The following is a 26,741-nucleotide window of genomic DNA, read 5'->3' on the forward strand; positions in this document are numbered from 1 at the left end:
TCCCCCAGGACCCATGTAAGCCAGATGCACAAGGTGGTGCATCTGGAGTTCGTTTGCAGTGACTGAAAGCCCTGGCGTGTCCATTCTCTATTTCTGAGTCTGTCTCAAGTAAATTTTTTTTTTTAATCCACAAAAACAAGTTGTTCCTGGCATAGTGGGGCAAGCCTTTAATCGCATCACCTGGGAGGCCGAGGTAGGAGGATTGCAGTGAGTTGGAGGCCAGCTTGGTTCTACAGATTGAGTTCCAGGTCAGCCTGGGCTAGAATGAGACCCTGTCTTGCAAAACACCAAAACACACAAGTAAAACCCACTGTAAAAGCTAGGTGTCGTGGCTCATTCCTGTAGTCTCAGAAGGCTAGGCAATTCAACAGTGGCCAACCTGGGATACAGTGAGACCCTGGTTTAAAACGGGGCCAGAGAACTGACAGCAGTTAAAGGTGCTTGTTCGCAAAGCCTGACTGCCCGGGTTCGATTCCCCAGTACCTACTTAGAAGCCAGCTGCACAAAGTGGTGCATGTGTCTGGAGGTCGTTTGCAGTGGCAGGAGGCCCCGGCGCGCCCATTCTCCCTCCTCGTGAATATGAGTAAATACAAAACGAACCAGCCCCGCTGTAAAGGACGTGTTCTGACCCAACCGGGGAGAACGCCCCGCCCCCAGGCGCGCCCGTTCCCATGGTGACGGGCGCCGGGCGCGGCCGCGGGCAGAGGCGCTGGCGGCGGTTGGCCGGATGAGCGGGGCGCGGGTGGCGGCCGGGGCGAGGCCCCTCAGCTCGGCCGCCTCGGGCTCCCGGGGCGCGTCCCGCCCGCGCCCGCGCCCTCCCGACGGCCAGCAGCAGTGCGCGGGGCCGCAGCCGCCGCCGCTCGGGCTCGGCGAGGCCCAGAAGCGGATCGTGGACCTGGAGAGGAGCCTGCAGTTCGTGCAGCAGCAGCACTCGGAGATGCTGGTCAAGCTCCACGAGGAGATCGAGCACCTGAAGCGGGAGAACAAGGGTGAGCCGGGCCGGGCCGGGCGGCCGCCGTCAGCCCACGGGCCGGCCCTGCCCTGCCGTCCTTGCCCGGCTGCCCTCCGCGCAGCGGTCTTCCGGGGCAGGCCTGCCCTCCTATGGGGGGGGGCGGGGTCTGGCCCAGCTCATCCCATAACAACTCGGCAGAAGTTAAGCACGCGAGGGCTGAACGCCTGTCCTGTGCCCCCACCTCCTCAGGCGGGACTCCCCCATCCTTAGGGAGGGTCTACTCAGAACTTCTGTCCTCCTGTGACATGACTCTGCTCCTCAGCCTTACACCTGAGCTAGAGCTCCTCTGTTCCACCGTCCTGCCCTACTGCCTCAGTTTCTCTTTCCCTTTTCTAGTTCTGGTTCATGATTCTGGTGAGAGATGACCTGAAATATCAAGGATTTGTTCAAAAGGGGGCCCCCTCCCTATGCCTCCTCTTATTTTGTTCTTTTTTCAAGGGTCTCACTCTAGACCAGACTGACCTGAAACTTACGCTGTAGTCCCAGGCTGGCCTCGAACTCACAGCAATCCTCGTACCTCTGCCTCCAAGGGCTGAGATTAAAGGCATGCACCACTACTCCTGGTTTCCCATGACTTCTTGGGTCTCACCCAGTCCCATGTCAGCGTGGCTCACACATTGCTTCCTGGAGGTCTAAGTCATCTGCCTCAATCCCCATGTCCCTCGAGCCCTGGCCTGGCAGAGTGGGGATATGGTAGCAATGACAGGTCAGCCAGAGGCATTTCTGGCCTAGATTGGCCAAGGCAAAGACAAAGAACAACGTGGATGGGACACGTAGGCAGGGCAAGCCGTTTGTCCTGAGCAGCTGCAGCTTGGAGCGTGATGAGGCCGTATGCTTGTTTTCAGATCTCCACTACAAGCTAATCATGAACCAGAAGCCTCAGAAGAAAGGTAGGACTCAGGGTCCCAGTGCTGCTGGGAGTTAGTTAACACTTGTGCCCATCTGGCAGCACTGGGCCTTGCCTACTGACCTGGAAGGGACTGGCTGTGGGCACCTGGACAGATGCCACTTATCCCTAGCTATGGGTGTCTGGCTTACCCTAAGAGCCAAAGGCATGAGGTCTGTGCAGTGGGGACAGTGCTATAGACCTTCCCCAGTGGGACTCCTGTAGCAGGAATGGCCTTGGGGCGGTTCCCACCCTCCAAGCCTCTCTATCCGATTGGGTTCTCACTGATGACTGCTGTGGTACTCCAGGCGTCCCAGCCTTGTGCCCCTGGGTGAGGTGGCTGTCAGCACACTTCCTGGGGGAACTGCCATCTATTTCTATGGGAAGCAGGGGCAAACTAATGTCTGCAGCCATGTGTGTTCAAGGCATGACCCCCAGCCCTATCCAGTGATACACTGAGTTCTTGGGTTCCCTCCTCCTAATCTTCTCGACATTGGGTGGTCTGGTGAAGGTATCTGCTAGAAAACTGTCCAGTCCAGGAGTGCCTGGGTTGCCCCTTCCCGAAGACATGCCGAGAACAGGTGGCACTTCTCCAGCAGGGCAGCACAGGCTGGTTTGCTTTGGGCCAAGCGCAGCCCTTGTGAGGGGCTTTAGTAACGTAGGTCTTAGAGGCCCCGTGGGACACCAGGAGGCATGTGCTACACCAGGCCCAGAATCTGCTGCTCTTTTTGTAGAGTATGGGAGCACCAGGGTTTCCTGCCACTGTGCATGTACCTTTACAAACAAGGGTCTTTAACCACTGAGTCATCTCTTCCAGCCCCCAGTGCTTGTTTTGGTCATGACCCCTGCTTTTTTTTTTTTTTTGAGGTAGGGTTTCACTCTAGCCCAGGCTGACCTGGAATTCACTATGTAGTCTCAGGGAGGCCTCGAACTCACAGCGATCCTCCTACCTCTGCCTCCCAGTGCTGGAATTAAAGGTGTGCACCACCACGCCCGGCTAACCCCTGCTTTCTTGATAACTCTTCAGGAAGCCTTTCCAGGGGTGGCTGTTCCTATAGGGGCCCTGCTGGGTCTGAGCCTGCTTTGAAGGGAGAGTGGGGACCGAACAGGAAGGATCCGGCCTTGTCAGGTTTGGCAGGCCCAGGTGGGTTCCTGGGCTGACCCCTGGAGAGAGAGAATGAGCACACCAGGGCCTCCAGCCACGGCAAATGAACTCCAGATGCATGTGCCACCTTGTGCATCTGGCTTACGTGGGTTCTGGGGAATCAAACCTTGGTCCTTAGGCTTTGCAGGCAAACGCCTTAACCACTAAGCCATCTCTCCAGGCCCTGTGCTTTCTTTTGCAGGCAGTGTTTCCACATTGAGCTTTCCATCCAATAAGTCCACCTCCAACTCGTCGGTGTCAGGTAAATGGGCTGGTCTGTGCTGTGCTCAAGAGTGGAGCCCCACGTTGGGTGGCCAGGATGGAGTGCTAAGAAGCTGAAAGCCCTTCTGTTGGGCAGACCATAGAAAACTTAGTGGACTCAAGGCAAAGGGGCAGTCCCCAACACCCTGTGCACAGAAGCCATAGCCCAGAGGGAGACCTTGGGACTGCACAAGCAGGACAGGGCACAGCTGTCAGTACAAAGCAACCATGTGACTTGGCAGGCCCACCCAGGGCAATGAGCAGTTGGGTCACTTATGGAGGGAACTCCAAGTGCGTGAGCATCCCCCACTCTCTGCAATGGTCTTCCTGGGGAGTATGTGCTGACTGCCAGCAGAAGCCTGACTTGGCCTATAGCACCCAGGCAGGCAGGATGTAGCTGGACTGAGGCCTGCCCTGCTAATGACATCAATAGAGGGTAGGGAACAGCGCTCTTCTCTCATCTCCAACAATGAAGCTGGGCATCCTCACCAGCAGGGAGCCCAGTTCACCAGCAGGCAGTGGGCCTGGGCCTTCTAGAAGAAACTTTACGGGCTGGATCCCAGACTTCACCCTCAGAATCTCATTTCTTCCCCAATGTGGCCCTCTCTAGGGTGGAAGTTTCCATCTCCCCTTTACAGATGAGGAAACTGAGGCAGGGGCAAAGCTTCTGGGGCACATGTGGCCCATCCTGGATGGGTCTGGGCCCCCGAGGCCTGCAGTGAGGGTCCTGTCGGTCCATTCTGCAGCCAACTCTCAAGGCAAGAGCAGGCCCCAGCCCAGCTGCAAGAAGCCCGAGCTGAAGTCCGAAGCCCCTCCAAAGGTGGACGTGGACGAGCAGCGGCTCAGTGCTGCCCTGTTCCACAGCAGCAAGCTGGACAGAGTCCCTGGGGCACAGGGGCAGGCCAAGTAAGGCCCGTCTGCACCCGAGGGCCAGGCCTGTACCCCGAACACCCCAGGCTTGCCCCTAACAGGTCCCCACTCTGGCACCAGCAGGCCACCTTGCCTCCTCCTTTCTCCATGGGCCTAACTCTATGAGAACATGGGGTTGAGAGAGCGAGCTTTCTGTGACGCTGTCTACCTGCTGGGCAGTGCTTCCCCTTTCCTGGGGGTCCTGCAGGGATCCTGGCTGACCTGACCCAGAGGACCAGTGGCCGCCCCCTTAACACTGTTTCAAGGACAAGAGACAAACAAGTGACTTGGCCTCCCTAATTATTTTACTTTTTTGAGACAGGGTCCTGGCTAGTCTGGAGCTCACTTTGTAGACTAGGCTGGCCTTGAATTTACAGCAATCCATCCATCTCTGCCTCCTCAGTACAGGGATTATAGATGGAGTTTGCTTTTTACCAAGAACACAGTGAGTTGGGTTCCTGGGTCTGACTGGAGCAGGACCAAGCTCTAGTTCCCCAGTAACACCACTGGGACCCAACACCCGCCTGGGCCCGCTGGCTGGGTTATGCTGGAGGCAGCCTGGCAGGTAGCTGAGTGTCCCTGAGCCATATCTGCCACTCAGTGGCAAGAGGGAGAACATGAGGCTCAGCTGGCTTCAGAGCACCTTGGCTGGTGGGAGAAGGGAAGGGGCCTCTTTGAGCTCCCCTGTAGCCACACTGGCTGGCAGGAGGGCTGATCTGGGGAGGATGTTGGGTGAGCGGCGAGAGCAATCCCACAGGTAGCCTCTGGGTTGCTGTAATGTTTCAGAGACGAGAATGTGGAGACCTCTAATTCGGGGGCCACCTTGGTAGGAGGCACCCAGCATCCTGGCCGGCAAGGGATAGGGGCAGCCCCCCTAGTGAACCTGCCCCCACACCTGCGCAAGCCTACCACAGTGCAGCAGTGTGAGGTGGTCATCCGTCAGCTGTGGAATACCAACCTCCTCCAGGCTCAGGAGGTGAGGACCTGGGTGGCACGTGGCTTAGCACACAGGTAGCCAGGTATGGTGTGCTCACCACGCCTCTCCCTGCCTTTCAGCTTCAGCACCTCAAGTCCCTCCTGGAAGGGAACCAGAGGTCCCGAGCTGCCGCTGAGGAGGCTGTGCTGGGCTCTCCCAAGTGAGTGCCCTGTATTCCACCCCAACCCAGTGGGCAGTGGTGGGGGGCTCACTGATGATTTCCTTCCTCAGGGACCAGGAGGCCATGCAGTTCCCCAAGGTTTCCAGTAAGGGCCTCTCTAAGAAGTGGTAAGTCCCAGGCGCAGGAAGCTCTGTGGCTTGGTGCCCACAGGGTGCAGGGAGACTTTGCTTGCAGCCTGTCCTGGGCACCCACAGGCAGCTGATAGACGCCTGCCCCAACTTCCTTCTGACACAGCTTGATTTTGAGCCCGATGCCTGCGGCAGAGCGTGCCATCCTGCCCGCGCTGAAGCAGAGCCTTAAGAGCAACTTCACCGAGCGGCAGAAGAGGCTGCAGGTGGTGCAGAGCCGGCGCCTGCACCGCTCTGTGCTGAGCCAGCGCCCGGCAGCCAGACCGCCCTCTCTCGATGGTGGATCACACCAACCCTACTTCTCAGCCACGCTCAACTCCAAGACAGATAGAACCCACGACAGATAAAGTACTTGATCTCAGAACTGGAAAAAAGTAACTATTTTCTGTTTTTACTATCTCTACATTTATACAAAAGCATATTATAAAGTATTAGCCTATCTGTTCACTGAAAGTAAAGTTTGTTTCTCCAAGTGCTAAGTCTCCTTCCTCACGGCTATCAGGTGTCTCAGCCATTTGTGCTTAACCAGGTTTTCCTGCTGGTCGGCAAGGAACCTGTCTAGGCAGTCGAGGCTGGCTCATTACAGGAGTTGGCAGCTGCTCAGAAGAGAAACACCAGCAGTCACACAGCCTTCTTCTGGGAGTCAGCTGGTTGTCACTTGGCTGGTTTAGTGGTCCCAGAGGCTGCCTTCCAGGTTGGCACCAGCCCAGATGGACACTCATGATGGGCCAGTGCACAGACCACGGCCAAGGGAGAATCCTCTTCTCTCCACCCTGGCAGGGCCAGAAGCTACATGTCACCTCACAGTGGTCAGACTGTGCCTGCCCCACCCAGCAGCACCCACAGGCCTTCCATCCCTATTGCCTACATTCTACGTTAACTTCAGCACCCCTCCCTCACAGCAGGCCCTAACATGCAGTGAGGGAGACACAGTGATGGACTCCCAGCAAACACAGGAATATTAAATTTATTATAAGAACCACGTATGATAGGGTAGTGCACATATAAAAAGGGGAAACTTGTCACCAGAGGGCTAGTGTGGGAGGTGACCCATGGAGGTGCCATGTGAAGCATCCTGAAGAAAGCCCACACTTCCTTGGGAGTGGTGGAGAGAATGTGTTCTGATAAGCCAGGTTCCAATAACAATGCTTGGCTGGTCACTCCATCTCTCCCAGAAGTAACAGCACTTTAGACCTGAGTGGCACAGGAATGGCACGGACAGGCCCTTGGATGGCCCTATTCCTACAGCACGGATCAGGAGGTTCATGAGGTTGGTGCCTGGCTGGTGGCAACAGATTTGCCTGCAGGCTGGTCCTCCCTCCAAACTGGAGACTGCCCGGAGCTGGGAGCATCCCTAGGATGTGCCCCGCATGCCTCAAGTAGCCTAGCCAGAACCCACACTGGAGGATTATGTGTACTGAGGGATTCCTATGTCGTCCAGATTCTCCTAGACACGAGTACGAAGTATCCTAATACACCCACAGATGCTTCAATGGGACCCTGAGTTCTCACGCTGCTGAGTGGACACAAGTGCAGAGGCTGCAGGGAGTACAGCCCAGGACCTGACTTCCGGAGGAAGCCAGCAGAAACCCTGGGAATGCCCCGGACACCCACGCAGTGCAGTCAGCCCCACAGCCCTCTGGGCAGCACTGCTCATGTGTGGAGAGATGTCTGTCAATTCCCCAAGGCAGAAGGTAAAAGCAGGACAGCTAAACCTAACCCAGGCCCTCTATAGCCAACACCTAGACATGTCCAGTAGGCAACGTGGGGTCTACAGCCCAGCAGGCTGCGGGTCCTGAAGTTCAAGTAGGCTAGGCGGCTGAGAGGCAGGCCTGGTGGACGCTCTGGGCCCAGGTGTTGAGCAGGGCTGTGACCGAGTGCTTGTCGGGGAGCTGCAACAGCCTGGAGGTCATGCGCTGGCGCACCGACTGCAGAAAGGGGTTGGCATCTGCAACACAGCAAGTGTGTGAGCACCAAGCAGCCCTTGAAAGAGCCTTTGGGAAGGGGTGCTCGGGTCAAGTTTCCTTCACTCACTGGTGAGCATATGCCTCCCAGCCACACCCTCAGTCCAGAACTGGAATTGGTACTAGGTCTGGAGCCCCAGGCTGCCCTTCTTTGCACTGAGCCACTGGGACTGCTCCCCACCAAGGAGCTCTCTGGAGCCACATGGGAGCTGATTGAGCCCCAGCTTCTAGTGGTGGCCTTGGGGTAGCACTGCAGAGCTCTGAAGGAACACAGGGCTTGCTTGGCCCTCCCACACGGGTGACCTGAAGCTATGGGACCAAGGGACGAAGGACACACTGGGGGCAGAGGACCTTCTATCTCCTGATGACTGCTGTGCAGAGAAAAGCAGGAATTCCTGGATAAGTCCCTGCTGCACAGTAAAACCCTGGTTTCCCAGACCTGAGCCCTGCCTGTCTTGGTATCCCGGATGATTCAAGTTCACCCACCATACTGCCACTGTCGGTCAATCCACAGTGGGCTCTGGGCAGGGTAGTCCGCTGGCACACTAAGCTCCAGTGGAGGCACACTCGGGAGGTCCTTGTCATCTGCAACACACAAGGCTGCACTTGTGACCTGGCCCACATCTGACAAATACCACCACAACCTGCACCCAACCGCCCGCCTCCGCCATCTCCAATCCACTGCCTCAGCCCTGCTCCTGAAAGCTCCCCGACCCCACAGGGTTCCACGGAGGCTTGCTAAAGCCATCCAACCATGGAGCCAGGAGCACCCTGTGGAAAAAGGATGCTGCCCACAGCCACGCAGAGGAAGAAGTGAGGGCAGAGCGGACAGTGTGGCAGGGCCACGTGAGTACAGGTTGGGCTGCAAGTTAGAATTTGCTCCCCAAGCCACATCCTGCCTGTCCTGGACACTCACCCAGCTTGCAGATCAGGTGGACAGTGCCGTTGTTGCTACAGTGAGAAGGGTCCAAGTTCACCAGGAACTTGGGGTCCAACCTGGCCACCTCCCCTTGTAGCACATTGGGGATGCTCTGCCGCTCATCCTCCTCAAACCTGCGCTTCCGAGGCCACACCACTGGGGCCCTGGAGGAGGGGTCCACGGTGACTATGCAGGCTACACACAGCCTCAGGCTTACTGCCCGCTGTGAGGCCCGATCCTGGATATACGTACACAATGGGTGGGCCATGGATGGCCGTCATGGCTGGCACGAACGTGCGGTACAGGGAATGGTTGAAGACCGGTGAGCGAATGTTGGCTAGGATGGCATCCAGGAGTGGCTGACAAAGGTCCTGCTGCTTGGTTGTGAGAACTGGGGGTGGTGGGGGTGTGGGCTAGGGACAGGACAAGCAGAGTCAACGGCCCGGACTCACGGCCTCACCCTCTCTGAGGAATCTCCCAGACCCCTCGGATTCCATCTGCACTTGCAAGACCCCCGAGGCTCTTCATCCGCAGCCTCCACAGCCTGTGCAGACAATGGTGGCTGCCCCAAACATAACCCATCTCCATGGCCTCACTCCCAACCTAGTGGCACCCCCTTGCCAGCCAGGGGTCTATGCTAGATTGGAAGATTGCAGGGGGAAGAGAGTGGCTTTCCCTATGACCTCACCCTCCTGGGTGGAGCCCTCAGGACAAGCCTAGTCCTCAGCAGAGCTACCTTCTGACCAAGGCTCCTTCCATTGGGCTAGACCCGACCCTGGGGCTGCACTCACCACTGCCATGTCGTTCTTGAGTTTCTCCAGAGCGATCTCACACTTCTGTAGAGTCTTCAGGGGACACCTGAGAGGACAGGGCACATGGGCTGTCCCTCTGCTGGAGGGCTGGAGCAGGTGACTCTGGATGCTGTTTATAACCAGTGGCACCTGGCCTCCTCCCAGCAAACTTTCAGAGAGCCCAGCTAGTCCACCAGGTGCCCCAGAGCAGACTCAGTCTCACCCAGTCGCGTTCCCTGCCCTGGGCTGGCCCTGTGGCCTGAAGGAAGGACCCCATCCCAGAGGGCTGGAGGGCCTTGCAGTGACAAGCTCCGTTCAGCAGTGAATGGCATCTGACCAGGGTAATCACAATGGGAGCAGAGCCTGAGTTGAGCTGGTGAGATAGCTGGTGAGACCCCCTGAGCCTGGATGCTCAGAGCAGCCAACTTTCTTTCAAAAACTTCTTACAGGTTCCATTTGGATCTATCTCCATGGCCAGCATACATGGCCCAGGCTAGCTCTGCTCATGTGGTGACTGAGCTGCAGCTGCCTGTTGAAGGTCACTGGCAAGTCATGCGGAGCTCAACGTCAGACTCAGCAAGCCTGTTACAGCTAGCTGAAGGTGACACCACTGAGGGCTGGAAAGGAGGGTCAGTGGCTAGGGCGCCGGCTTGAAGGCAAGGCTACTACAAACCAGGACCTGACCAGTGGCCATGGCGCCAGGCCAGGCCAGCCACAGGCTACGGTGGGAGAGCCCAGCAGCAGCCCCAGCTGTGTGAGGGCTAGTGCTGAGGGAGGTGCAGGGGCTGAGAACTTCAGGATACACCTCTCTGTGGACATTAGGCAGAGCCCACACAACTGCTAGGCCCTTTGCTAAACCCACATTCTCACCGACCCTTGCCTGTCCAGGGCCACGGGCACTCCTTACCGCTTAGAAGGGTCAGTGAGAATGTCCAGCAGGCTCTTCATCTTACTTAGGTCCTTTTTTCTATCTGAGAAAGCAAAAGACACTAAGTCACAAGACTTGGGTGCCCTGGGCCCACCCTGATCAGGCCCCAGCGCACCTTCGTTCTTGTCAATCTTGTTGATCATGCGACGCAGGGGCTCAATGTACTTGGACAACTGCTTCAGCTTGTCCAGGTACTGCTGCTCCTCAGCCTGACTCGAGCCAGCGGGGCTCATGACAGAATTGGGGTTCACTGTGGGAGACAGGGTGGGTAAGATGGCAGGCTGCAACCACAGTAGGGGCACAGTGGCTCTGAGGAGTCTATGAGCTCACATGCCCTTTAAGAGTTGAGCCTTGGGAGGGGGAGGGTGACTCGGCACCTCATGGGGCTGTTTACCCCAGCCCAGGTCTAACTTACCAGGGGTGTTTAAAGGTCCAGGGGAGGGGACGCTGAAGTTCTGTGGGGTGCGTGCTGTCACTGGGCTCTGGGAAGGCTGCGGTGAGGGGCTAGGCAGGAAGCTGCTAGGGGACGGGGCGGGGCCGGAGCTGCAGCCAAGCAGAAGGAAGCAAGTCTGAACAGGGGCACCAGGCATGCTTGCCCAGGGCCAGAGGAGGGCTGTAGGGGAGGCACCAGACATACTGGACCAAGGACCAGAGGAGGGGTGGGGACATCAGGCATGCTTGCCGAGGGCCGGATGGGAGGAGTGGGGGTACCAGGCATGCTGGCCCTAGAGTCAAAGGGGGGTGGTGGGGGGGCATCCTCAGGAACCTACCTGACATTGGAGTTGGGCTGAGAGCCAGGCTGTGGGGATGGCTGCGGGGGAGGGGGCATCGACTGAGGGGTCTGAACCTGCTGGCCTGGTGATGGTGAGGACAGCATGGTGAGGCTGCTCTGGCTGACCTGCAAGTGGAGAGACTTATCCGGCTCCATGCTACACACTCACTGCCTCCGTGTCCCCAGCCCAAAGTACCCATAGGTCCATGTACTGCGTCTCACCCAACACCCTTTCTTCTTCAGGATGCTACACAGTTAACACAGCCAGGCACATAACACACGGGGTCCAAGAGGCTGGAAGGACGGCCAGGTGGGCAGCCACGAGAACGCCAGGCTTCTGGGCTGAGTAACTGTGGCCTCGGTCTATTTCTCAGGAATGGGAGTGTGCGGCGGGAGGTCTGGGAAGATGACAGTCTCATGCTCGTCTGCGTCCTTCCTACCTGGCCTAGGACACTTTCATTTCCGTGTCACTAAGACCCTGTTCTGCTGACCTATGGAGACTTCTGTGTGCTTTCATTAGTCCTCCAGTTTGACTCTAGTCCCCAAGGTTGACTGCTTCAAGGACAAGGCAAGCCAGAGTCCCCTCTCCTGTCTGACGTGGGCAGATGCCTTGACCAATTAATTGGGGTGAATTGACCAAGGAGCCACATGCCCTGCAGTGGTCTCCCAGCTGCCAGTGGCTGAACTGTCCGAGCCCACTGGAGAGGCAAGTGACTTGTACCAGAGCTCCCTGGGCTCAGAGCACCTGGCATCTTCACAAAGCAGGGCTGCCATGTTTCCAGTGCATCTCCAGACAAAGACACCCAACTTCACCCAGGAATTTTGAGGGCTGAAACCACAGCATCAGCCTGGGAGGATGTAGTGCCTGACCTTCCAGCACAGAAGCACAAGGTGATGACTGCAGACGGACAGGGCAGAGGTTTGCTGACCCCTTGCCACACCAGAACCACTCTAATAAATCTAACTTCACAGAGGTCTGGAAGGGTACCAAATGGCAGCTCCCACACTCATCAACTACGCACACCAAGCACCCCACAGCCTAATGCCTCTGCACAGCTCTACAGACAGGCATGGCCCACCTGAGGCCACAGCTTCCCTTTTCCCTGCCACGGCATCTGAGTGCTCCTCAAGCAGGAAATAGGGACAGATCCCACCAAGAAAGATGTGTGCCCACCTCACCTGCCCAGGCCAGAGAAGGGCACAGGATCTGCCATGGGAGCTTGCTTGGCCTCTTCAGTATAGCCGGCCAACCTCACAGATGGATGTTGCTCCTGCATGCTAGGTGAGACTGCCCTGGGTCAGGTGCGTGCACACACATACACCCCCTCTCCCTCTCCATTCCACAAGGCTGTCAGGTGCTCCAAGCCACAGTGGTTATCTGAATATGACAATAATATGAAATGGACAAGTGCCAGCACACTGACCAAGAAACTCCTAAATGGTGGGGGACAGGAGTGACAGCTCAGGCCTCTGGCTGCTGGGCCTAGTTCCTCCAGTGTCGCCTCTGCACAGAGGTTCACCTTCAAGAAACAGGACTGTCTTTGCTAAATGCTGAGCTGAACAAGCTCACAGGTTTCTCCTAGGCAGGTCCAAAACATTTGTGGTGTGGAATGTATTATTAGTCCATGGAGACCAGGACAGACACATGTCATACAGACTGGAACACATGCTTAAAATCAACCCACAGGCTAATAAAGTCCCAAGACCAGAAAGTTCCAAGAGAGAACTACAGACAGTCTGAGGAATGCAAACAAAAGACTGAAAAGCTGGACGTGGTGACGCACACCTTTACTCCCAGCACTCGTGAGGTAGAGGTAGGAGGATTGCTGTGAGTTCGAGGCCAACCTGAGACTATATAGTGTATTCCAGGTCAGCCTGAGCTAAAGTGAAACCCTACCTCGAAAAAACAAACCAACCAACAAAAAGACTGGATCCGTACCTGCCCCGCTGGCCTGGTCCCCCATGATGGGGATTCACACCTAGCCCTGCACCTCACATGTTCTCAAAAGCCCTTGTCACCCCTCTTCTTTCCTTGTCCTGATCCCAACTGCAGCTCCTGTGAAGGAGACAAGTCAGCCAGTGTTTGTAACCTGAGCTTGAGGCTCTCTGTGAAGCAGGAAGGCACCCGCAGGACCTCAAGGGCTGCACAGGACTGACTGCAGTATCAGGAAGGCACCTAGAAGCTCACATTCCACCTGAGTACCTAGACCCTGGGGCACAGGGCACATGCTGCCAATACCTTCTGTTCCTGGTGATAACAGGGCAGATATCTGAACAGCTGTCTCCAGACATGAGGATGTGATCTAAGTCATGGAGAAAGGTGGCCAGCTCAGAGGCGGCGGAGCCTCAGGCCCCTCGGCATTGTGTCTCTCCTTTCCCTAACAGCTTGGAAGCTACTCCCCCTCAAGGTCTCCGGGGTCTACACTGTTCCCCAGGTCTGTTCACAGACAAGGTTCCTGCAGACCCACATGAGCAGCATAGCCAAGCAAGGGCTGGCACACCAAGAGGAAGCCCCGGCACCTGTGCTTTGCTCTTTCCACGGGCCGCCGAGGACGGAGGCAGAGGGAACTCTAGCAGGGAGGGTGGCTCAAGTCCAGTCATCACAGGCACGTCTGGTGAAAGAAACAGCCCAAAGATGATCTCTGACCCACAAGGAAAGGGCGGTGGGACAGTGAAGTACCCTCTGCGCTCTCTCTGCTCACATCCTGTGGCCTAGGCATGGGTCTGTCTCAGAATGGCAGTACCTCTCAGGGGAGGAGCGTGAGTCCCTGACGCATGCCATCTGTCACTTGAAGGTTCTAGGCGGGAATACCAGTGCTCACAGTGATGTGACTTGCTTAAACCCACACTGCTAGTGAGTCAGAGGGGAAGCCCACGCACAGTGCACAATGCCTCAGCAACGGTGGCACCAACTGCTTTCCTAGGACACACGGCACTGCATACCAGTCCAGATGGAGCCTGTGGGGACTGCACAGCACAGGCGTCAAAGGTAGAATGGGCAGAATACAGTGGACGTGGGAGGGCACATGGTTTGGGACAGCCAAGCAGACAACACGGCACGGGAGGAAAGGGCTGGAACCTGACAGGTGCACTGTTTTTGTTTTTATTTATTTACTTAGGATTTTTCGATTAGGGTCTCACTCTAGTCCAGGCTGACCTAGAATTCACTACTTCACTATGTAGTCTCAGGTGGCCTCCAACTCACAGCAATTCTCCTACCTCTGCCTCCCAAGTGCTGGGATTAAAGGAGTGCACCTCATGGCCGGAAAGTGCACTGTTTTGGCAGAGGGGAGATCTCTAGGGTTCTCTCTCCCTTAAGTGTTCCTTAAGAGCCTCTGTTCTCTCAGGTAAACAAGAAATAGCCTGATTTAGAAACATAAAATCAAGGCTGGAGAGATGACTTAGAGGTTAAGGCACTTCCCCGCAAAGCCAAAAAACTCAGGTTTGACTCCCCAGGACCCATGTAAGCCAGATGCACAAGGTGATGTGTGTGTCTGGAGTTCATTAACAGTGGCTAAAGGCCCTGGTGTGACCATTCTCTCTATCTCTGCTCCCCCTTCTCTCTCTCTCAAATAATAAATAAAATTAAACTTCTCTACTTTTTGTCCTCTCCAATTCCTTGCCTTTTGGTGTTGGCACAACTTGGGGGCCACCACAGAAGCATTTGGGCAAGATGAGGCCCAGGCAGAACACATCTGTGGGGAGCCCACTGAGGAGCACAGGCTGGCTCAATGAGGAGGAAGAACAAGGTTGTTTGACCAGCAACACAAGCAAGGATCAGAAGAACCTACTTTGAGTAGTTGAGCCCTGATCCACAACATGCCACCCTCTCAGTCCCTTTCCATTTTAAAAATGGTTAAGCCAGGTGTGATGATGCACACCTTTAATCCCAGCACTTGAGAGACAGAGGAAGGAGGATCGTTGTGAGTTCGAGGCCAGCCCGAAACTACATAGTGAATTCCAGGTCAGTCTAGGCTAGAGAAAGAGACCCTACCTCAAAAAAAAAAAAAAAAAAAAAAAAAAAAAAAACCAAAAACAAAAACAAAAAACCTAAAACAAAAAACAATGCTGCACTCTTGAAATATTAGAGACCTTTTTGTTTTTATAAAAACATCAGTCCTCCATGCTGTTAGTCATTAAGCCCACAACAACCCCATCAGACTCTGCGGGGCCAAAGGCCTGCTTCCTCTGAACGAAGCCACCAAAGTGACTCCACTGCTGGATGGTGCCTATGCAGAGAACACAACTCCTGTCTGCAGGCTAAGCCAAGGGCAAGGGAAGGGACTCTGCCTGGACTACAGATGCGTTTTCCTTTGAGGGAAAAGGAATCTTAAAGATCTTTTGGAAAATTTGAGGTTGTCAAAACCAACTCAGTAAAATGGAAAGCTCTATGATGAAAGAACGTTTTATTCTCAGAATCTTTTTTGTTTGTTGTTTTTTGTTTTTCAAGCTAGGGTCTCACTCTAGCCCAGGCTGACCTGGAATTCACTATGTAGTCTCAGGGCTGCCTTGAACTCATGGCAATCCTCCTACCTCTGCCTCCCTAGTGCTAGGATTAAAGATGCATGCCACTATGCCCAGCTTTTTATTTATTTGAGAGGAGGGGGAGCGAAAGAGGTGGGGGCAGGGGGCGCAGGGGGGATGGGCACGCCAGGCCTCTAGCCACAGCAAACAAATTCCAGACACATGTGCCTTCTTGTGCACCTGGCTTATGTGGGTCCTGGGGAAATCCACCCTGAGTTTTTTTTGGCTTTGCGGGCAAGTGCCTTAACTGCTATGGTATCACTCAATATGCCCCTTTTTTTGAGACAAGTTTTCATGTAGCTTGAGGTGGCCTTGAACTTGCTATACAGTAGGAGATCCTGAACTTCCTGATCCAACTGTACCCACTTCCACAGTGCTAGGATTACAGATGTTTTATGTAGTGCTGGGGATGAAACCCAGGGCTTCATGCATGCTAGGCAAGCACTGCCAACTGAGCTACACGCCAGCCCTTGTCTTATTTCACCACGCAAGGAAAAATCATCATCATTCACAGCAACAACAGTTTAAGCACTTACGCTACATTTTGAAGCACCTTTGAGAAAAGTCAGAAGGCCTCAAATACAAGCAATGCCTGCCTTGGCACTCTGAAAGCCACCATGAAAGAAGTCATGACAATGACAGGTGTGCTTTACAAAGGCGCTCAGAGCCACCTGAGCTCCCGGCTGAGCCCTGTGCATAGCCTGGTCCGTAAATACCTGTGCTGTGGGCTGTCCGCCCAAAGAGATGGAGCTCGATGGACCAGCAGACATGGTGGAGGTGGGCGGGAACCGGGCTCTTATGTGCATCCCGCCTTGGGCCAAGGCTTCAGCAATCATCTTAGAGGACAGAGGGACAATAGACAAGGTGATTGTAACAAGAACTGCAGTGCATGGGAGGTGGAGGGTTTGTAAGGCCACACAAGGAGGGCCAAAGTGAGGCACCTTTGGTAGGGCAGGTTTGAGGACATGTTCAAGATCATAGCATCTTCATGTTGGCTAGACAGCAGGAATCAAACTGACAAGAATGTGGCGTCCAGACGCTTCTAGCCTTCTGCCACATTCCTGTGTAGATGGACCTGGGCACAGCTCTGAACTGCAGGCAGATCAGAATCCTGAGCCTGCAGTGTCAGAGCCAGACTTTGAGGGCTGTGGTTTGGGGAAACCGGGTTCTTGGAACAAACTTGGACAGAAGAAACATCACCAAGACTGCAAGGATAGGCAGGAGTGCTGAAGCAGCAAGCTGCTCTTCCTCTCTCACACCCTCTCTCAGCAGCACAATGGAGCCTAAGACACAGCCTGGTCCCTGTGTGGGGGCCACCTTCCTCATAAGGCAGGGATCTGCAAAGGGACACCAAAGACTCCTGTGGTCAGGAGCTCCAGGTACCACTGGGTTCTGTCCCTTGTCAGCTTTTGTTCTTCAAGGTGGGGCTTCCCTATAACCCAGGCTGGCCTTGAACTTACAGTGATCCTTCTATCTCAGCCTTCTGAATGCTCGGATAAAGGCGTGTGCCACCAGGCCCAGCTTTTCCTTGTCAGTTTTTGCTTCTTAGTTCATAAATGCAACAGAACAGGCTAGCACCATCATAGCTTTGAGTGAGCCACCCATACTCTGGGCTCTGCCAAGGGATCGGATGGAGGCCAACCAGTCCCTGCAAAGCAGAGCCTGAATGTACTCAGAGTTACAAACTAGAACAATTTCAAAAAGAAAAGAAGACTGATTCATACACAGGAAACCCAACCAACTCCATGGTGGGAAGATCACTTGTTAGCCCAGGAGTTTGAAATTAGCCTGGGCTGTAATATGGCAAGAGTTCATCTCAAAACAAAATCACCATCACATCCTGGGAGGCTGGGAATTGGGCCACTGATCAGAATTCCAGATCATTTTTTCATGCTGTGAAGCCAGAAATGGCTACAAAGCAGGACATAGTCTGTGAGGACCCCCGAGACAACCCCCAAGAGGCTCATGTCACACAAGATGCCAACCAGAGCCTTACCATTCCTGCACCCAGACTAACAATCACACTCCTGAGAATGGAGTGGAAGGTGGTCCTGATGGTGTCAAAGCATGAGCACAGGAAGGCTGGGGAGGAGGCTCAGGGGTAAAAGCATGAATTCCAGGGACTGGAGAGATGGCTTAGTAGTTAAGGCATTTCCCTGCAAAGCAAAAGGATCCTGGTTCGGTTTGCCAGGACCCACGTAAACCAGATGCACAAGGGGGCGCATGCATCTGGAGTTCATTTGCAGTGGCTGGAGGCCCATTCTTTCTCTTTCTCAAATAAATAAATAAATAAATTACACACACACACATATGTATACATACATTTTTTTTTAAGCCTAGGCTTTTAGCCTGGGCTGTAATAATTCTCTATTACCCACATGAAAGCTGGGTGTGGTCTTGTGTGCCTATAGCCCCAGCCTAGTGAGGCACAGACAGGAGAATTGTGGGAGCTTACTTTTCAGTCACACACACACCACAAAACAATTGCCCAAAGACAAAACACTTGGCAGCATCCTAAGGAGCCCATCCCTCAGAAACAAAGGGTTGAAGGGTTGAGTGGAAGACCTTTCACCACCACACTTGGCCTTTTTAGAAATATTTTATTCATTTATTTGAGAGAGTGAGAGAGAGAGAGAGGCAGATGGGGGGGGGAGTGTGAGAGTGCACCAGGGCCTCTAGCCATTTGCAAACAACTCCAGGCATATGTGCCACTTTGTGCATATGGCTTTATGTGTGCACTGGAGAACTGAACTCTGTTTCTTAGGCTTTGCAAGCATGTGCCTTAATTGCTTAGCCATCTCTCCAGTCCCTGGCCCTTTTAAAAAAATATTTTATTTATTTATTTGCAAACACAGAAGGATAAAAAGAGAGGGAGGGAGAGGGAGAGAGAGAGAATGGGCACATACCAGGACTCCTGCCACTGCAAAAGAATTCTCAACATGTGTGCCACTTTGTGCATCTGGCTTTACATGGGTACTGGGGAATCAAACCCAGGCCATCAGGCTTTGGAAGTAAGCATGTTAACCAATAAGCAATTTCCCCAGATCCCTGCTAAGTAGGTTTCTTATGAGGGAGAATTAATGACAATGAAGTTCATTTTCTTGTAGCTAGAAATCCTGGTAGAAACACAAGCAATGTTCATGAGATCAGGGGAACTGCAACCAGTCATCACACACTCCTTACTTCCCAGCGCACACTATGAGGAAAGAACTCCAAGGAAGTAAGGAATTCTTACTGTGGCCCAGCCTGTTAGTGTGTTTCACTACTGTTTCATGGTATAAGAGGGCTCAGAGGAACACAGCAGTCCTCTGGGTCAAGACACAGTCAAAAAGCAAGAGTAAGTCAGCTACATCATATGCTCACCTATGACAGATGTCTGTCTTTGAAAACAATTACTTGTCAACTACAAATTATATTTTTTAAGTATTTACTTATTTGAGAGAGAGAGAGAAAGAGGTAGGCAGAGACACGGAGATAGAATGGGCGCACCAGGTCCTCCAGCGACTGCAAACAAACTCCAGACGCATGTGCCTCCTTAAGCACCTGGTTTATGTGGGTCCTGGGAAACTGAACCTGGGTCCTTATAGGCTACGGAGGCAAGTGCTTTAACCGCTAAGCCATCCCTCTAGCCCTACAGTTACATTTTTTTTCCTTAGAAGAACAGAAGGTTAAAAAACAAAAGCATAGGGACTGCTGGAAAGTGGAGACATATTCTGTCCTGGCTTTACTGTTAGGATGACATTCCTCCTAGGTACATGGGTGACATCAGATAAGAGGGCCAGGTGGCTGAGACAGCCTGGCCACCTATCAACACACCTGTCACCCTGGCATTGGCATGTGCTCCCATAGCACCCCTGCTGCTCTGAGGACACACACCATGGACAAGGCACTACTTGCTTCCCTCCCCCATGCCAGCATCACTTTCAGAGTTGTTGGCCTGTTCCATAGCATGCAGCAGCTCATGTGCACATTGCTTGAATGTGTGAACACCATATGGAGAATTTCAGTCTCTCTCTCATCTATCTTTTTGTTTTTGTTTATCTGAGGTAGGGTCTCGCTCTAGCCCAGGCTGACCTGGAGTTCACTATGTAGTCCCAGGGTGGCCTCAAACTCACAGTGATTCTTCTAGCTCGGACTCCCGATGCTGGGACTAAAGCTAGCTTCAGTCTGTATCTCTTGAGCTCCTCCTTAAATGATTGGCTGCTATGATTCAAGGGCCCTCCAAGCATCGTGGTAATGACTGTCCTCTGACCCCTAGTGAACGTGGGCATGTGCATGCACACACATGCACATGTGCAAAGTGTACAATAGAGCTGGAGAGATGGCTTAATGGTTAAGGTATTTGCCTGCAAAGCCAAGGACCCAGGTTCTATTCCGCAGAATCCATGTTAGCCAGATGCACAAGGGGGTGCACGCAACTGGAGTCTGTTTACACCCTAGAGAGCCCATTCTCTCTCTCTCTCCCTTTTTCTCTGTCAAATAATAAATAAATTAATTAGTTAAAAACTGGGTGTGGTGGTGAACGTCTCTAATCCCAGCACTTGGGAGGCAGAGGTAGGAGAATCACCATGAGTTTGAGGCCACCCTGAGACTCCATAGTGAATTCCAGGTCAGCCTGAGCTAGCGTGAGACCCTACCTCAGAAAACCAATAAAATAAAATAAAATAAAAATAAATAGGGCTGGAGAGATGGCTTGGTGGTTAAGCACTTGCCCCTGAAGCCTAAGGACCCCCGGTTCGAGGCTCGACTCCCCAGGACCCACATTAGCCAGATGCACAAGGGCGTGCACGCGTCTGGAGTTCGTTTGTAGTGGCTGGAGGCCCTGGGGCGCCCATTCTCTCTCCCTCTCTCTATCTGCCTCTTTCTTGCTCTGTCTGTTGCTCTCAAATAAATAAAAATAAAACAAAAAAATTCAAGGCCACTGCAAATGAACTCCAGATGCATGCCACCAAGTGCATCTGGCTTTTATGTGGGTTCTGGGGAGTCGAAACTGGGTCCTGACAGCATCACAGGCAAGTTCCTTAATCACTAAGCCATCTCTCTAGCCCTCTCTTTCTTTTTAAAAATATTTTTATTTACTTCTCTGCAAGGGAAGACTGGGGGAGAATATGGGTGTGGCAGAGCCTCTTGCCACTGCAAATGATATCCAGGTACATGTGTCACTTTATGCATATGGCTTTATGTGGGTACTGGAGAAGTGAACCAGCTGGGGTGCTTTGCAACAAGTGCTTGTAACTGCCCAGCCATCTCCCCAGCCCGGAGCAGAGGTTTCTGTGAAGTGGGTCCCTGATAAGAGTCAAGGGCAGCAGCTTCCACTGGCAAGGCAGTCATTATGTTCCATGACTGTGCCAACTCAGTATGCCATGTCCTCCTCTGCACAGATCAAGAAGCAGCAGTCCCCAGATGCCTGAGGATGTACTTGAAAGACTCAGTGGTGGTGGCAGATGGACTATAAGCTCACAAGGTGGTCAACCTCCCAAAGCCACACATGGTGTGCTTTTCACGTAAGGCCACATTTGAGCATGTAGGTGAGACAAGGACTCTGGGACTTGGTGCACGATCAGGGAAGCTGTCATTTCAGTTGGGCTGTAGCTAAACACCTCTGACTTTCTTTACCGCACACTTTTCCTCAGGTGTATGCCAATGAGAACACCACAGTGGAGACCCGAAAGGTCAATCACCAAGCCCTCCTCCACAGTATAAAATAATGTTTGCCCACTATGAAGGACCTGACGTACACTGCTGTGCACCTGGACACTAAGCTCGGTAGGCTCACGGTAAAATAGCCAGTGCAGGTCTACTGAGAGAACAGGCAGTCACAACATGACCTGCAAACAGGATTACCACAGGCCCAGGCCAAGTCTTGAGGCAGCACAGGTGAGGCAGACAAGTGAAGGGAATCAGAAATGTCCAACCCCTCAGACACTAGAAACGGCCAGCCAGACCTACTACCACACCCTGTCATGCCCCAACAACTGATGTGCAGAGAATGAGCACAAGCAGACAGGTGCACACTTAGAGTGTCTAAGTGCCCGCGGGGGGGAAGGGGGTTGCCCTCTTCCTGCCTCTGATGTGGCATGTGGCTGTGTAGTCAGATGCCCATCAACATTCCTCCCTCATTTTTCTATTTTTTCTTTTTAATGATTTTTTTTTTTTTGAGGCAGGGTCTCTCTCTCTACCCCAGGCTGGCCTTAAACTCACATCTATCCTCCTATCTCAGTCTCCCAAGTGCTGGGATCAAAGGCACGCAATGAGCATGCCTGGATCCATCCTCCCACTTTCTGAAGAGCTTCCTCCACCCCAGTGGCACTGTGCTCACAGGCTCCAGTGGAGGCTGTGTTGAGGTGACATTGGGAAGCTCTCCTTACTAAAGACCTCCTTAGAGTGATGCAAACAGGGAACAAACAAGGATGCTCAAGAAAAAATAGGAATATGCACTATGCAATTGGTAGGCAGGTCTCAGCTAGGACTAAGTAAAGCTAGCCACCCTGGAGGTGTCCCAGAACACATGACAGAAGATTTCTGTGCTTTACATCAACCTGGCCCCTAATCCAACCAAGATGCTCAAGCTTTGTGCATGAGTGGACATGTAGGACAAGGCCCCCAAGGTCCCCTCACCTGCACACCAGGAGCTACCATCTGGGCAGCCTGCGCTGTCTGCACTGCTGTCTGCTGCTGCCCCTGGGGCTGCCCCTGCGGCTGCTGGACCACCATCGGTGCTCGGACCTGGAGGAAGGAAGGCAGAAGTAACAGCACCGCCTGAAGCAGGCAGCACAGCACCTCTGAGAGCTCTGAGCACAGGGACTGGGATGCAGGATGGGGCTGTCATGACACCACGGCTATGATGTCACCTTACTGCCTGTCCCAGAGCCCATTAGGTCATCAGAAATGCCCCTACAGCCTGGCTGTAAATGGTCAAAGCGCTCTCATGCACCAACCATTGCTGCAAACAAAGCAGTGGTGTTCAGAGCTGAGTACAGCCCAGGCAGCTTAGCCACACGAGCCTTGCATGAAGAAAACAAGAGCTGGCCAGTCTCTAAGAGGCTCGCTACAAAGATGACCTTGGCCACAGAGACAGGAAGTACACACAACCGTGGGATGACCACATGCAGACACCTCCACAGGGGTAGACCAGGCCATGACAGACCTACATAGGGGCTATTCCTTGGTATCTCCAAGCCACCAGGCCCAATCCCACAGGCACTCTCACCCAGAAGCAAAGGCTGTGGTCGCAGTGGCTCCAGGTGTCAAGTGACTGGCTATCTGCTCCTCCTGACTCTCCCAACCTGTCTCCTCTTTACTTGGACACAGCCCCTATCCCTTGTCCACATGCCACTCAATGAAAAACAAGTAGAGAAGGACACAAAAACCAAGGGAAATGAAAAGATGTTCAAATGGTCTCTTTTCAGAGACTTGCTTTGGTGGCACCATTCTGTTCTCTGTAAATTCAGACAGGACTTACTTTGCATAGAGATATATAATAAGACCCAAAAATTTGCATTTTATAGAATACCCCTTTTAGAAATAGGGCAATGATGAGGCTGATTGATCTTGGCTCAGGATGGAGCTTAGTAATAATGGGGCATGTGCCTAGCTTGTGTGAGGCCCTGGATCCAATCCCCAGAACCAAAACAAAAACAACCTCATCACAACATCTTGGCTCAGAACCAAACTCTAAGCAGTGAGCAAAGCACAACCACCAACTGACTGATACTTCTCATCCTAAGTAGCAAGAGTTTGTGTTAACCCTCGATGTGCCACAGACACTGCTAACAGTGGCCTAATGGCTTGGAAGACGCAACCATCCTGTGGTGTGAAAGAGAAACACATCCTTGCTTGTGCTGTGAAGCCTGATGAGAGGGCTGGTGTAGGGAAGGGCTGCTTGAACACAGTGCATAAAGAAAAGAACATGCTGTCTATATCCAAAGGCCTCCCAAACTGCTGCCCACAGGTCAGACACCCAACCTTAAGAGATGCATGTACTCCCCTACAGACTCAGGTACTCACAAATTTCAGCTGCTGCTGGGCAGCATACAACATCTGTCCAGGGAGGGCTTGAGCCTGTGATACCAAAGGCTGGCTCTGGGACTGCTGAAGTTGTGGTGGTTGGTTCTGAGCAACTGGAGGCTGCTGAGCCTGCGGTGGTGGCTGGTGGTGTTGTGGGTGATGCATCTGTGGCAGCTGCTGGGGCAAAGCCTGGGAGGGGGGAGGTTGTGGTTGCTGCATTGGTGGCTGCTGTATCGGTGGCTGAGCCTGCAAAGCCTGTTGCTGCTGCTGCAGCTGCAACTGTGCCATTCTCTGGAGCTGCTGCTGTTGCTGCTGTATCTGGGGAGAAAGTATGAGCACTCAGTCACTACCCATCGCCTCTGAGACACCAGCTCCCTGAAGCTGGGACAGTCTTCAGGAAGGCCCACTTGGCTGGCCTCTCTTAGGGAAGGGGAGCACGAACAACAGAAGGACTGTGAGTCCTTGCAGCCGGCCAACACCTGCTGTCTTCTCAATATTGAGGAGAACCTGGACCTATGCCCTGGCCACTTGGTGCTGGGCCACTCCTAGCATGGCTCAAGGGGAAAGGCTCAAGGAATGCTTGGAAAGTGTTAACAAAGACTAGGCAGTCCAGCAGCAGGTTGTGGACTATACATGTCCACAGCCTTGCCTAAGATGCTATCAGTTCCCAGAGTGGTCAGTACTATGATGCTGGTGAGGATGGACCATGAGGGACACACACAGGTAGGGCTATATATGTATGCATGTGGAAGAGGAGCCTCCATAGGCCAGAGGGGGCTAGCAAGCAGAGGAAACCTTTTTGGGGTTTCCTCCCTTAACCATCTTGACCTGTCAAGCAACGGATGGGAACATTACTAAATTCTGACTGCCAACTATGGGAGGACCGAATACTTTCTGACTAGAAATGTTTCTAAAATGACACCACTACTTCCCTACAGAACACCAACTGGCAGTTGGCCAATTCTATACCCAAACACAGAGACCAAAACAAAGGATGAGGCACGTGTGTCCTTAAAACAATGTGCCAGAGCCGGGTGTGGTGGCGTACGCCTTTAATCCCAGCACTCAGGAGGCAGAGGTAGGAGGATCCCCATGAGTTTGAGGCCACCCTGAGACTCCATAGTGAATTCCAGGTCAGCCTGGGCCAGAGCAAGACCCTACCTTGAAAAATCAAGGAAAAAAAAAATTGTGCCAAACAGCATAGCACAAGCATACAGGTCTGGGAGGCTTGCTTTCCTGTTCGCTCCTGTTAACACGCGCATGCTGACAGCTCCTGCGCATAGCCCAGGACCGGGAGCCCATCTGAGAAGGCCTTTTCCCATGGGTGCAGGGCTCCTTCCCAAGCCAGGGCCCGTACCTCTTCCCATCAGGAAGCTCATGGAAGAGAGCCCACTCAGCACTGCACCCAGCACCACGGTGATACCAGGAGTGGGAATGGGGGGGGGGGCCTGGTACCTGCTGCTGGTTTTGATGATGCAGCTTAATCAGGTGCTGCTGTTGCTGCTGCTGCTGCTGTTGCTGCTGAAGCTGCTGCTGCTGCACCACTGCTTGAAACTGTTGCTGCATGGCACTTTGCTGGGCCTGGAACTGCTGCTGCTGCTGCAGCGCTGCCTGCTGCTGCTGAAACTGCTGCTGCTGCTGCTGCTGTTGCTGCTGCTGCTGTTGTTGCAGTGCCACCTGCTGGAGCTGCAGCTGAGCTGGAGAGAACACCCCGACTTAGGCTAGGCCATGTGCAGTGCTGCCTGAGCTACCGCGTGGGTGTCAAGTAGGGAACTGCCCATCATGAACGCAGTCACAGTCAGAGGAAAGGCCCACGCCTATCTTTTGAGTGGATAACTCTCCCAGTCACTGAAAACTGCTGATCTGAATTTGCTTATTCTGAACACTTCATACAAACAGCATCAGAAAGTATGGACTAGTTTGTGACCACCTCCATTAACTTACTGTAGTATTTACAAAATTCACTCACACGCCTTTAATCCCAGTACTTGGGAGGCAGAGGTAGGAGGATTGCCATGAGTTCAAGGGCACCCTGAGACTGAGTGAATTCCAGGTCAGCCCGGACTATGGAGAGATCCTACCTCGAAAAACCAAACCAAACAAAGTTCATTCAGGCTGTGGAAAGTTCTCAGCTTTAGTAGCATTCTTATTGCTTTATATTATTCTTCTGTACTATCACCACATTTTGTTTATTCATCCTCAGCTAATGGGCATTTGGGCTGCTTCCAGGTTTTCACTATTGTGAAGGCTAATGAACAACCACTGGTCTTACAAGATTTCTTGAGGTGTAGTTTCTCCTGGAGTGACAACAATGTTCTAAGACTGGCTGGTTATAGCTGACAACTATGAACATACCAAAAAGACACTAACAGTACAGTACCACAAACAGACTGTCATGTTTTGTGCACGTGGCCCAGTGGTGGTATTTTGTAAAATTACACCATCATAAGAAGCACTGAGTGGGTTTAGTCACTGTCAGCATGAAACACTGGATAGTTCTAATACCACAAGGCTCCCTCTGTGCCACCTCACCTCACCCTCAGGAAGTGATAACCACTATAGTTCTAATACCACAAGGCTCCCTCTGTGCCACCTCACCTCACCCTCAGGAAGTGATAACCACTAGGTTGCACTCCACATCTAAAATTCTATACTTCAGGCTGGAGAGATGGCCTACTGGTTAAGGTGCTTGCCTGCAAAGCCTAAGGACCCATGTTTGACTCTCCAGACACACACATGTGGAGTCTGACTGCAGCTGCTGGAGGTCCTGGCATGCCAATTCATTCTCTCTCACTCTCTCATAAAAAAATACCACTTAAAAGCCGGGCGTGGTGGTGCACACCTTTAATCCTAGCACTCAGGAGGCAGAGGTAGGAGGATCCATGTGAGTTCAAGGCCGCCCTGAGAATACATAGTGAATTGAATTCCAGGTCAGCCTGAGCTAGAGTGAAACACTACCTTGAAAAAAACAAACAAAAAAGAAAGAAACAAACAAACCAAGAAAAAAATTAAGCCAAGAGGCAGAAGTAGGAGGATCACACGAGTTTGAGTCCAGACTTAGACTAGAGATTAGCCTGGGCTAGAGTGAGACCCCACTTTAAAAAAACTAAAAAAAGAAAAAGAAAAAAGTAGAAGCTGGGTGTGGTAGAGCACGCCTTTAATCCCAGCACTCGAGGCAGAGGCAGGAAGATCACTGTGAGTTTGAGCCAGGGCCTCTTGCTGCTGCAAAGGAACTCCAGACATGAGTGTCACTTTGTGCAACTGAATTTACATGGATGGGTTCTGGGGCATGAGCCAGCAGGCTTTGTAAGCAAATGTCTTTCAGTTTTACTACATATA

The 26,741-nt window shown here is 53.1% G+C and overlaps 2 protein-coding genes across 4 annotated transcripts in view; one reads left to right on the forward strand and one right to left on the reverse strand.

Moving 5' to 3' along the window:
* The first annotated feature begins 727 nt into the window (after positions 1 to 727).
* LOC101607705 (coiled-coil domain-containing protein 74A) lies at positions 728 to 5,969 on the forward strand. The gene is made up of 8 exons (XM_004670799.2): positions 728 to 989; positions 1,858 to 1,902; positions 3,245 to 3,304; positions 4,050 to 4,209; positions 4,999 to 5,188; positions 5,269 to 5,348; positions 5,420 to 5,476; positions 5,604 to 5,969. The coding sequence occupies exons 1-8, from the start codon at positions 728 to 730 to the stop codon at positions 5,842 to 5,844; spliced, it is 1,095 nt and encodes a 364-aa protein (XP_004670856.2). The 3' UTR covers positions 5,845 to 5,969.
* A 479-nt stretch (positions 5,970 to 6,448) lies between these two features.
* Med15 (mediator complex subunit 15) overlaps positions 6,449 to 26,741 on the reverse strand; it is a 47,999-nt gene continuing 27,706 nt past the window's right edge. Inside the window, exons 6-18 of one of the 3 annotated variants that reach the window (XM_004670800.3) lie at positions 24,858 to 25,099; positions 23,403 to 23,720; positions 22,014 to 22,121; positions 16,112 to 16,231; positions 10,870 to 10,997; positions 10,515 to 10,642; positions 10,215 to 10,349; positions 10,079 to 10,142; positions 9,172 to 9,238; positions 8,633 to 8,793; positions 8,378 to 8,544; positions 7,948 to 8,046; positions 6,449 to 7,445 (exon numbers count right to left, since the gene is read on the reverse strand). In XM_004670800.3, coding sequence (XP_004670857.1) covers positions 7,309 to 7,445; positions 7,948 to 8,046; positions 8,378 to 8,544; positions 8,633 to 8,793; positions 9,172 to 9,238; positions 10,079 to 10,142; positions 10,215 to 10,349; positions 10,515 to 10,642; positions 10,870 to 10,997; positions 16,112 to 16,231; positions 22,014 to 22,121; positions 23,403 to 23,720; positions 24,858 to 25,099 — 1,874 coding nt within the window. In that variant the 3' untranslated portion in view covers positions 6,449 to 7,308. The remainder of the gene's footprint in view (positions 7,446 to 7,947; positions 8,047 to 8,377; positions 8,545 to 8,632; positions 8,794 to 9,171; positions 9,239 to 10,078; positions 10,143 to 10,214; positions 10,350 to 10,514; positions 10,643 to 10,869; positions 10,998 to 16,111; positions 16,232 to 22,013; positions 22,122 to 23,402; positions 23,721 to 24,857; positions 25,100 to 26,741) is intronic. The other 2 variants (XM_004670802.3, XR_006633179.1) reach the window with 2 other exon arrangements.

Source organism: Jaculus jaculus, chromosome 13 (genome assembly GCF_020740685.1).
Source record: "Jaculus jaculus isolate mJacJac1 chromosome 13, mJacJac1.mat.Y.cur, whole genome shotgun sequence".
Classification (NCBI taxonomy): Eukaryota; Metazoa; Chordata; class Mammalia; order Rodentia; family Dipodidae; genus Jaculus; species Jaculus jaculus.

Bases quoted from the DNA above. Each gene is read 5' to 3' on its own strand.
- LOC101607705 (XM_004670799.2), top strand. From the start codon at position 728: ATGAGCGGGGCGCGGGTGGCGGCCGGGGCGAGGCCCCTCAGCTCGGCC. The intron at 4,210-4,998 runs GTAAGGCCCGTC...GTAATGTTTCAG, and splicing joins GGGGCACAGGGGCAGGCCAA to AGACGAGAATGTGGAGACCT. The intron at 5,349-5,419 runs GTGAGTGCCCTG...TTCCTTCCTCAG, and splicing joins GCTGTGCTGGGCTCTCCCAA to GGACCAGGAGGCCATGCAGT.